A 12494-nucleotide genomic window follows, 5' to 3' on the forward strand; every position below is an offset into this window, starting at 1 on the left:
GGAGCCCCGCGCCGTGTCAGGCTGGGGCCCGGTGGCGGCAACAGCCGCGAGAGCGGAGCCCCGCGCTGTGTCAAGCTGGGGCTCCCAACTGGACCTCACCATGGTCTCGCCCGCAGAGGATGTCCTGGAGTTGGACTACATGGAGGACGAATAGGATGCCTCTGAGTTCCTCCTGTCCGACTCGGATGAGCAAGAAGATGATATCTTCGTGTCATCAGCTCAGGCTGCAAAGCCGGGAGCGATGGCTGCTCTCCCGGGCGGTAGCGCACCAGCTTCGCCCTGTCTGAGCATGGACCTGCAGGCCGTGTGTCAACACGCCGCGTCCAGGCTGGACATCCCATGGCCTGAAATGGCCAAGGAGACCTCCAGGTCTCGCTACGAGGGGCGAGGACAAAGAGGCAGCTCCTTCCAGTCTTCCCGGAGATGCTGGACGAGGTGTCGTGGAGAGACCGCACCTTCAGTAATAAGGCCCCAATACAGGGTGCATCCTCCCTGGACGGTGACGGTATGGAGAGGCTCGGCCTGCTCCTTATACCGCCCATGGAACCGCTGGTGGCAGCCCACCTCCAACCGAGGCTGGCTCCGACACCAAGCAGGAACCCAACGCTACCGGTGAAGGCAGACCGATTCCAGTCAGCGATGACGGAACGGGCCTATAAAGCGGCAGCGTTGTCCGCCAGGGCACTCAACGTATCCTCACTGCTGACCGCCTACCAGGCGGAGCTCTGCGAGGACCTGTCGAGCAAACCTGGGCCGGCCGTATGGGACGAGATTGCAGCGATCACGGACATTTGCCTCCGTGTGCAGCGCTGTGCAGTCAAGGCCACGGACAAAGTCATGGGCATAATGGTGGTACAGGAGAGAGCCAGGTGGCTCAACCTGACCAACCTCCCAGACCGGGAAAACCAGGATGTTCTTGACATGCCTATCGTTCCCGAGGGTATTTTCGGCTCCGCTTTAGTCTCGATGCAGCGGAGGTGTGAGTCGAAAAAGAAGGAAGACGAGGCCCTCCACCTCTGTCTCCCCCGAAGGGTCCAGCCGCAACCTGCGACGGTTTCGCGGCAGTCCTTCGCCCAAGTTGCCTCACGTCCTGCCCGGTTCAAGGTACCGAGGCAGCAGAGGCCACAGCCCGCCCCGAGTCCCCAACCCAGGCAGGAGACGAGGACGAGCTGGCCGAGAAAATCTCTGGTTCCGGCAGCAGCCGTTCAGGCATAGCCGACTCAGATTTTCGGTCACCAGTCGAGGAAGAAGAAGCGGGCGGCCTGACTGCCTCCTCTCCTCTCCTCGGTGAAAGAGCTGGAAGTTCCCTGTTCCCCAGCTCCAGATGTGTTTTCGGGGTGCCACCAGGCCCCCATCTTCCCGCCGCCTCGAGTGATGCCGCAACGCCATCCTCAAATTCGCGCCAGATGGGAAACGGACTTAATACCAGAGACAGCGAGTTCTGCTATCTGCCTAAGTCACAAAAACACATGTCACAAATACCGTTGTTTTCGAATAAACCATTTTTCACTGTCGCATCCAGGCTTCAAGCCGAGGGCGCAGTCCAAAAAAATGAAAAGAAAAACAATAAAAACAATAAACAGTCTGTCACCTGTCCCTCTTTTGAGAGCAGCTACGGCCTCTCTCAAAAGGCGGATAATAGACGGGTCTGTGAAGGCACCACCGCCACGCGCATGCGCAGTGCCGGCTGGGGTTATCAACCTGGGGTACCGCCTTGTTCAGACGCTAGAGGGCCCCATAACACAACAAATAGAGACTCAGAGGGAAAGAGACGTGACATCTCCGCTCGCTTTAAGGAGCGAAAGGTGGAAGATACTCACATCTTCTGCTTGGGTTTTTAAGACATTAACATGGGGCTACAGGTTCCAATTAGCTGTCACCCCCCCTCGCTTCTCGGGCATTCTGTATTCACAAGCCCGGGGAGAGTCAGCCCATATTCTGGAGCGGGAGATTCTCTCGCTACTAGAAAAGAAGGCTATATCTATAATACCCACCGAACAGAGTCAGAGCGGCTTTTATTCCAAGTATTTCCTCGTTCCCAAACGAGGAGGGAACGGAATTCGGCCAATACTAGATTTGAGAGCTCTGAACAAATATCTCAAAAGATACAAATTCAGAATGCTCACTCACACATCTCTGCTACGTCTCGTGCGACAAAACGACTGGTTCACATCAGTCGATCTGAAAGATGCGTATTTCCACATCCCAGTATATTACCCACACAGGAAATATCTGAGGTTCGCATTTCAGGGTGTCTGTTACGAGTACATAGTACTTCCCTTTGGTCTGTCTCTCAGTCCAAGAGTGTTTGTGTTGTACGGAAGCCGCAATAGCCCCGTTAAAACAACAGGGTATTCGCCTGGCAACCTACCTGGACGACTGGCTGCTTCTCGCACGGTCGGAACAGGAGGCTATTACGCAGACAAATATCCTCGTAAAACACCTGCTCGACCTGGGTTTCATAATAACACAGAAAAGAGCATGTTGTCCCCAGCCCAGACTGTACTCTTCCTGGGTCTACACCTGAACTCGGTGCCCTTTACAGCCCGCCTGTCAGCGGAAAGAGTGAAAGCTTTCAGAGCTTGTCTCGCTCATTTCCGGCTGCGCAAATATGTTCTCTTCAGATCATGTCTGCGGTTACTGGGGCTCATGGCGTCAGCCATCCTGGTGGTACGACTGGGACGCTTACACATGAGGGAGTTTCAGCGCTGGGTAGCCGCCCTCAGACTAAACCCCGCGCGTCATGGCGCGCGGGGTTTAGTGGTGGTCATTGGTCACTGTGAAATGCGTAATGGCACTGCGCCACTGGCTGCACCCGACTTTTCTAGTACGGGGCGTGCCTATGGGTGCTGTCCTATCGCGGAAGGTGGTCACCACCGACGCATGTCTGACGGGCTGGGGAGGTATTTACGAAGGTGTCTCTGGAGCAGAGCCCTCCAACGGTCGCACATAAATTACCTGGAGCTTTTAGCGATGTTCCTCACCCTGAAACGCTTTCTGCCTTTTCTCAGAGAACACCATGTCCTTGTGAGGACAGACAATACGACCACAATATTGTATATAAACCACCAAGGGGGTTTGCGCTCTCTCCAGTTACACATGCTGGCACGCAAACTGATCTTGTGGAGCTGCGGTCGCCTCCTCTCTCTGAGAGCGACGCACGTACCGGGTGTGATGAACCTCGGGGCAGACCTGCTGTCCAGAGGTGTACCACTGTATGCAGACTGGACTCTACATCCAAGGGTTGTGAGTCAGCTGTGGGTGCGTTACGGCTGAGCCGCGGTAGATCTGTTTGCATCAAAAGAAAATGCTCAATGTCAGCTGTTCTTTTCAATGCACGATTTAAATGCACCGTTAGGCGTGGACGTGCTCACGCACGTTTGGCCTCCGGTCCTCCTGTACACGTTCCCACCCCTGGCTCTGATACCCCCAACTCTGGCCAGAGTGAGAGAACAGCGCCACACACTGATCCTGATAGCTCCGCACTGGCCTGCAATGTACTGGCTGGCGGAGATTTATCAGCTGCTGTGCGGACAGCCCTGGCAGCTCCCCCTACGCAGGGACATACTGTCTCAGGCGGGGGGGGACGATCTTTCACCCACACCCGGAGAGCATGGCCCTATGGGCCTGGCCCGTGAGTGGTACAATCTGAATACAGTGGGTCTCCCGCGGAAGGTGATAAACACTATTCAGAGTGCAAGAGCTTCCTCCACCAGGTCTCTCTATGACTGTAAGTGGAGGGTGTTGGAGGAATTTTGCCTTCAAAAAGGGCACACCTCTTTTCAATGTCCTGTTGGGGTGTTATTATCATTTCTACAGGACCTAATTGATAAACACAGAGCTTTTTCTACGATCAAAGTATACCTGGCTGCTATTGCTGCATGCCATGTGGGCTTTGAGGGTAAGACGGCTAGCCAACATCCTTTGGTCTGCCATTTTATGAAGGGAGCTCGCAGGCTCCTCCCTGTTTCCAGGTCACTGGTGCCCTTATGGGACTTGACAGTGGTTTTAGATGGGCTCACTCGAACCCCATTTGAACCCCTGGAAGGAGCTGACATGAAGCACCTGTCGCTGAAGACAGTGCTGTTACTGGCCCTGGCATCTGCCAAGCGAGTCAGTGATATTCATGCGCTCTCTGTACATCCTTCGAGCACTCAGTTTGCCCCGGGGCAAACGAGAGTGTTGCTGAAGCCCAACCCTGCCTTTATACCTACCTGGCTCATGTACCCCCATTGACATTGTGGCATTTCCTCCTCCGCTGTGTTCCTCTGAGGAACAGCGGACGAATTTGATGTGTCCAGTTCGTGCTTTACGCACTTATATGGACAGGTCAAAAGAGTTTTGTTGTAGTGACCAACTCTTCATATCCTGGGCTAACCCTCAGAAGGGCAAGCCCGTTACCAAGCAACGGCTCTCCTACTGGATTGTGGAAGAGATTGCTTTGGCCTATGCGAGTCAGGGTTTGCAGGCACCTACGGGTCTGCGTGCTCATTCGACTCGTGGTCTGGCTACATCCTGGGATTTGTTCAAGGGTGTTTCCATCCAAGACATTTGTGCAGCAGCGAGCTGGTCCTCACCGCTCACTTTTGTCCGCTTTTAAAGGCTAGATGTCTCTGCTCCTAGTGTGGCCCGAGCAGTGCTGGGCCCCGTGTTGAGTCAGAGCTCTACCTGTTAAGTTCTGGTTGGTATAGTGATTTTCGAGATAAGCTTGTCTGGCAATACGGGAGCTACAATATCCCATAGTGAGACATCGAACGGAGTGTTATGAATGAGAACTATAGGTTACTTACGTAACCCCAGTTCTCAGAGTAACATGTAGTGAGATGTCTCACCAGACGGCCCTCCTTGCTAAGGTGAAGCGAGAAGAGGTGCTTATTTTGAATGAAGCTGCGAAGTGGCGCAAGCACTTATAGGGTGGGTGGATTCCCTGACGCTGACGTCAAGATCACCAGCCAATCAGGATTGGCGTAATGAGATTGATGCTTCTGTTTGCTCCGCGATGAGGCGCATCCCATAGTGAGACATCTCACTACATGTTACTCTGAGAACTGGGGTTACGTAAGTAACCTATAGTTTTCAGGGCAATTCATACGATTGTTGTTAGGGTATTTCAATCTCTACTAAAATAGGTGGACAGAAGATCCAACTTCCTACAGATGTAGCGATTCATTTCAGACAGTTTGAAACGCGAGGGCCGTGATTGGTACGTGATCTGCCCTCGCTCAAGGGAAAACCTCCAGCTTGACTTGAGACCGCCCCCGTGATAGATAAATGTAATTATAATGAAGCCAGCTGCAATGGATCATTGATCCACCAGGGGGTGCAGTGGGGTTCCACACTGGAGCTCATGTGAAATAAAGTGAGATACAGTATGCTGGATGTACAGCTGAACTTTGTTAAGATCCATATGTCACGGATATCATACTACTGTGCTAAATAAGAGACATGTAATCATTTACAAAACATCACCATGTTGTTATTTAACAAAATAATTTTGTTATTCGAAAAAAACGAACGGGAGGAAATGCAGCCCGGCTTTCGATTTTTAATCCTAATTTAATCATCATCTTCACCACGATCATTTATGTTTATGTTCGCCGAATTGACATGAAATCACTGACACATATGAATATACTGTATTCAACTTCATTAAAACGTTATTAACGTGCCTAAACTCAGTAATTCACCAAAAATATGTATATTTTAAATGGAGTTTCGTCGGTCGATCAGGATCCCAAAGTGTAGCGGAGGGATCCTCATCTGGATGAAGGGTGTTATTTTCCCCATAAAGAACAAGTCGCTGCAAATTATCCCGCTTATTACATGGCCACATTCTCAACAAAGTAACGAAATGACTCCCAATATTAATTGAAATGCTTTTATGGATTTAGAAAATGTTTTTATTGATTTAAAAAATAGTTGTATGTATTGATTTAAATTGACATGCATCCGCTAAGAAAAATAGTCCGTTGTTACAGTTTTTTAAACAGTCTGAATGAAACGGCAGCTCTCAGCTGTGTATTTACACAACTAATGGCCCATCAACCACAGCTCTCTCCCCCCCTCCCCCCCTGATCTTTCTTCTACTCTGAGTGACCATAGACTGTATGGGACAAGCTTACAGTTAGTGACGTAACAACACCATAAAAGCTGGTGGGTTGAAAGCAATACGGGAGGTAAAAATAACTACAATAATTGTGACTTATTTATTTTGGCTTTTATGTTTTTAGGTATAACATTTTATGTAATTCAGCCTTATAGTTCACCCTTCTCTAAAAGCCTTCAACAATGACAATATTCATTGTAATTTAATAAATCCTTCCAACACACATTGTAAAAAATAGCCTACTGTAAGTTAAGAAATCATTTCAATATGTACATCTTCTGATGTAACAACAATAACATTATAAATAGTAACATAGCTGAACATGGTATTGCACATAGCTTTGAGTGTTACTGACCTGAGATGTTTTTATTACATTAATTAAGGTGACTGAGGCTTTTTAACATACAGGGATGCAAACTCATCAGGTATGAAAAAGGTGACAAGGATCCGAGCCCCCGGCTCTCCCACCCCACGGAATGACAGAGGATTTTAGCAGTCAGAACAACTAAAGCAGCAGTGTTAATAATAACAGAAACGCCAAAGAGTCACATAATAGAAATATATAAAAGCATTTATTTCAAATTGTGGAGCAGTCAGTTTATAATTTTGGCAGCACTGTTGAGCATTTTGAAAATGTATTTTCAGGCCTCTGTGCAAGTCTTTTTATCTTTATGGCCACATGGTGTAAAGTAACTAAGTTCATAAACTCAACAAGTACTATACTTGGGCACAATTTTGAGATACTTGTACTTTATTTAAGTATTTCAATGTTTTGCTACTTTGTTCTTCTACTCCACTACAGTTCAGAGGTACATGGTGTACTTTGACTCCACTACATGTATTTAATACCTTTTGTTACTTCCCAGATCTGGATTAATTAAGTGAAATATAATCAAGTGTTAAATCAGACTTTAGTTCCACCTGGAGTAAATCCACAAGCTACCCTGCAGTATACAAAGTCATTCAGACTAGCTGCACCTTTACCAGCTTTGAGAACACTTTCATGATCAATCATTATAAAAAATATCATATATATTATTCTGAAATGGACCAATCTGCACAATGACTACTTTTACTGTCGCGACTTTAACTATATTTTGATGATAATACTTTTCTACTTTTACTTGAGGAACATTTTGAATGCAGGACTTTTACTGTAACAGAGTATTCCTATACTCTGGGACTATTACTTTTACTCAAGTACGAGATCTGAGTACTTCTACTTTTACTCAAGTACAAGATCTGAGTACTTCTACTTTTACTCAAGTACAAGAACTGAGTACTTCTACTTTTACTCAAGTACAATATATATACTTATACCACCTCTGTTTATAGCCTATGAAAAAAACTATTAGAAATAGAAGGCTAAAGCTGACGTTAGCAGATAGTGACAATGTATGCTAGCTAGCTAGCTCAACGATTCCTTAAATAATATTGCCACAGAAAAACTTTTCAGTTCACATCACGCTCTGCCGCTCCGACAGGGAGCTCTGCTCTGAACACCTGAACGGCCCGTTCTAACAGCTGTTCACCAGCGGTCCAGTCTGTGCCACAGTGACTCCGGACGCACAGTTAATATTAACGAACGCACCCGTAGGTAATGTAGCTGCTGAAGCTAGACCATCATCTCGGAGCAGCAGAGCCTTATTATACATCCATGAGCAGAGCCGACAGGCAGGAAGACTCGTGCACACAGCTCGTACTTCATTATAATATATAAAAAAAGAACACCATGCGTGTCATGATGGCACATAACAGTTCACGGCCGCAGATTACTCCGGGTCCCAGCCCCCCCACAACCCCAAAAATATTTGTATTGCAGATCTACATGAATCACACAAACGACTTATTTTGGATTCAAAACGGCGAATTTCGGCGAAAGGTGACAAGTTTGCATCACTGAACATAGACAGAGCACAACTGAAACATAACATCTGAAACGATGTAACAACATAATACACTTGTGGGGATGCTTGGGATGTGAGGAGTGAGGGACACGGCTTAGAACGGGCGTGTCGCCTGGCAGGACAGGAGAGTGTGTGCACCAGTCTGCCTTGATCTATGAATTCATGTCCGTGACACTCACTGCTGCCCACAGCTGTTTTATAGAAGGAAATTCCTTCACTTCATGAAAGTGTTTTAACCACACACACCTCTACAAACACATGACGGGTGTTATTTTCCCCATAAGGAACAAGTCGCTGCAAATTATCCCGCTTATTACACGGACAAATTCTCAACAAAGTAACGACATGACTCCCAATATTAATTGAAATGCTTTTATGGATTTAGAAAATGTCTTTTATTGATTTAAAAAATAGTTGTATGTATTGATTTAAAAAATAGTTGTATGTATTGATTTAAATTGACATGCATCCGCTAAGAAAAATAGTCCGTTGTTACAGTTTTTTAAACAGTCTGAATGAAACGGCAGCTCTCAGCTGTGTATTTACACAACTAATGGCCCATCAACCACAGCTCTCTCCCCCCCTCCCCCCTTGATCTTTCTTCTCCAGCAGCTAAATTAACGGTAGGCTACTCTGAGTGACAAGCTTACAGTTAGACACAACACTGTCATTGCAAGTGACCCTCAGTTAGTTGACTTTTATGTTCAACTGCTAAATTCGTTACTGATAAAAAAGGGCTTCTACTGTACCTAATTACCTTAACCATAGAACCGCCAGAGGTTTTTGTATAGGCCTACCTAAACCTGTCAAATCCCGCTATTAGAATGCAATTTTTAACAACATAGGGTGCTACATAACACACTTTCAGGAAAAGTCAGGGACTGGGAGACTTTAATATTTTATTGAAAAAAAGTTACATTGCACACACACAACACACATCACACAAATTGACCCGATTGGCAGTTCTAGTATTAAATAAACTCACTAATTAATTAAACCAGTTCAATACGCATTATTCTTATTCTTATCATTCTTTATGAGCGCAGAAATAGTCTTAAGATTAGATCTGTTTTTTAAATGAAATCTGACGGCAGGCAGTTAGCTCTGATCACCTATGACATATGCGCCGCACCTAATCGCTGGCCATTCAGCCACAGACACTGTTCGAAATGGGGGGGAGCTAGGAGGAGCTTGGCTCCCCCGAAGAGGGAGGGAGCTCCCCTGAAGGCTGACTTTGAGATAAATAGGGGGAGCCCAAAACAATCGTGCATTTTTGTGTCACACAGATTAGAAATGTTGAGTTTCTGTAAATAACAGTTCTTGAAATAAATAATAGTTATTGTTCACTACAGTTTCTGAATATTTGTTTTATATTTGTGAATATGTCTGGGTGTTGCCATCTGTATGTGGCGGCGCTGCATTCTTACTTACGTTGCTATGATTATGGCGGTGATGCCGGCGCTGTATTTGAAATGTTCATATTGATATTTTTTTAACTCTGGCTGTGTAATAAAAAAATATGGCGAAACGAAAACAGCCAAGCGTCACAGCTTTTGGATTCACAAGCAAAGAAGCGAAGGAGTCTAAAAATGACAACGTGAACGGAAAACTACTTTTAGTTGGCCGGCTGTAAGCGGCGTTAGGGTCGAGTTTGACAGCTCCACACCGAGGGAGAGGCCTGCCGATGCGGAGCCTGAAGAGGCTTCAACAACGGCCACATCCGCCGGCATAGTGACACTGTCTGTATTAGTAGAAGAGTGTTTTTATAGCAATTGATCGCGTCCGCGCTGCTGCGCCAGTCAACAGAGCGTGCGTTTGACATATTTAGTAGCAGGATGTGCTCTGAAAAATAGGGCTCCCCGAAAGCAAATGGGTAATTCGAAAACTGACAGAGCTCCCTCGATACAAATCAAACTGTAGACGGTGTGAAAGCACCTATTGTTTTAAATAATGGTCGGAATGTGACCTGTGAGCCTTCTGAATTACCGTGGGACAGCACATTCTAAACTAAAATGTTCAATCAATAAAGTAACATCTTATCTTATCTTAATAATATCTTCATATTAATAATAATAATAAATCATACAGTATGTGTCCGAAAGGGAGCAGGAGGAAGCAAACACAAACATATACTGCATATTAAAGCAAACGATTGTAAAGGTTAAAGTATGAGCATAACAAATAAAGAAGTGTAATGTAAACATTTACATTATAATTATGATTATTTAATATATAAAGACTATATATTATTGAATTACAAGATTAGATATACTTTAGTTGATCTAAAATATTGATGTGTTCAAAAACTCTTCAAAACACAACTGAAAGTCCATGAAACTTGTCTTTCTGTATTTGTGAATGAAGCGCCATCTCCTGGTTAAAACCTGAAATTGAAAATCTGGCAACGCCCTCTTGGAAAATAGTGGGAGGGCTTAACATTCCTCTATAGAGCTCCTGCGGATGATGTCACATATGCTGGTCACGTGACGAGAAACGAAGGGGGCAGCCATTTTGGCAGTAATCGCGTCAGTAAATTCATTGGCAGGCACTGGCAGACTGTCGAGGATGGTGGATAACTGCTGTGCACCAGGTTGCACAAATAGGCGTGGGAAGAAGAAAGGTGTATCTTATTATCGCATTCCAAAAGACGCGGAGAGGAGGGAAAAGTGGATCGCAGCGATTAAAAGAGCCAGGAGCCGTCTGAACAAGACTGAAAGATGGGACCCCCCGGCCGTTTGCTTTCGCTTATGCAGTGATCACTTCATATCAGGTGGGTGAAGGAATACAGTACAATGCTACAAAAATAGATAAATAAAGGTTAAAAACGCCAGCCACTTTGGTTGAGTACGTTCAAAAATACAAACTAGTTTCAGACGCACTGCAGTAGCTATCCAAGCTAATAAACAAACATGCTAACGTGACACTGCCGTAGCTAGACAAGCTAATAAACAAACAATGCTAACGTGACACTGCCTATCAAACTGGAATAATTTCATACTTACCCTTGCAGTGATGATGCCGAAGTTTTTGGATGTAAGACTCCACAGTTGAATGTTGTTTACGAAGCCGGACTGACACCATTTGTAAGCCTCCAAGCTTTTGTAAGCTCTGAGGGAGTCTCCTGAGTACACTGATGGAAAGCTTACAAGATAGCTGTGGATGTCCGCGTAGCGCAAGTCGGGTACATCGTCTTCAGAGCAGGAGGTTATGCTCTTGAAAAGCACACCGGGTGCATTATATGGGTCGCTTATATTTAATCTTTCTAATTTTGTACTATAAAGCCGAATTTCACTTGAATTAAAATGAGATGTATACTCGCACGGTAGGAAAACGCTGGCGCCGGTCGTCATGTTTACTGCCAAAATGGTGGCTGATAACCAAAAGTCACGTGACCGCAGGAGCTCTATACTGGTCTTTGGCAGGCCGTAGGCAGAAAGCTGTAAACTGGAGTCCGAAATTCAGTGCTCCATCTGTAAAAAGCCCTGTAGCTAGCAAAGCTAATACTACCAGTTTGTTTTTGTACTGTTTGTCAATTCAATAAAATGTTAAGCCTGAAGACTGGATTTTTCATGCTTTTTTCATCACATTAAATTGGCCAACAACGTATTCAATAAGTTCATTAAAAGTCATATTTGCTGTTGCTAATTATTTGCAAGTAGCCCTGATTTAATAGAACAACATAGTAATGTAGTAAATGTCCTTTTTTCTTGTGCCTTCCATTTGTTGACTATTGTGTGTATCATGTCGATTTGTGAATAATTGATTATTATATTTACATACACACTGTTCCCCTCAGGGCTGTTTCAAACACATCTTGAAGATCCTCAAAGAGCATGCCAACATTGTGGGAGGCATCGCAGCAGGAATAGGAGTATTGGAGGTGAAATGTGAAAGGGAAAGGCATGATTGAATTGATTGAAAATGTGCTCCGTTCGGCTAAAAGTTGTGCTTTTGTTCCTCAGATTGCTGCCATGATAGTGGCCATGTACCTGTACTGCCACCTCGACAACAGGATCAGCTGAGACTCTTTTCAACGGGAGCAACACAGAGGGATCACATGATCACACGTAGTTCTTCTGCATTATATAACAATCAATTAGGATAGTCTCTTTTGTTTGTGGTCCTTTTTTTCCCAAAAAGTTATTTATGATGTAAAGAATCCAGCAACTGTATTTAATATAGAAAGAAGAATTATATTGGCTGCTACAGAGTGTAAATATTTCATATTTGCAAATAAAATATATATTTAAACAGCATTAACTGATGGTTGTTGTTCCCAGTTGTTCATGATACATTTGTTTTATTGGTTTTGGGTCTATTTAACCTTTTAAAGAAATGGTTAATGGGCCCAAAATTATTTGAGCGTCATGTGCTTTATAAACAATTGTTGAAATAACTATGTGTATTGTAAAAAAATGTGTTTGAAGTCTGCAGCTCTATGGAGCTTTTTAGCCTTTTTTGGATGTTAGTTTTGGTCCTGG

At 45.1% G+C, this 12494-nt stretch overlaps 1 protein-coding gene across 4 annotated transcripts in view; it reads left to right on the forward strand.

Moving 5' to 3' along the window:
- Positions 1-12269, forward strand: part of tspan1 (tetraspanin 1) — a 112275-nt gene extending 100006 nt beyond the window's left edge. For all 4 annotated transcript variants that reach the window (XM_079676192.1, XM_079676193.1, XM_079676194.1 and 1 more), the window contains 2 exons: positions 11810-11893; positions 11976-12269. In XM_079676192.1, the coding sequence (XP_079532318.1) occupies positions 11810-11893; positions 11976-12035 (144 nt within the window). In that variant the 3' untranslated portion in view covers positions 12036-12269. The remainder of the gene's footprint in view (positions 1-11809; positions 11894-11975) is intronic.
- Positions 12270-12494: the final 225 nt, after the last annotated feature.

Source organism: Notothenia rossii, assembly GCF_949606895.1.
Source record: "Notothenia rossii genome assembly, chromosome: 1".
Classification (NCBI taxonomy): domain Eukaryota; kingdom Metazoa; phylum Chordata; class Actinopteri; order Perciformes; family Nototheniidae; genus Notothenia; species Notothenia rossii.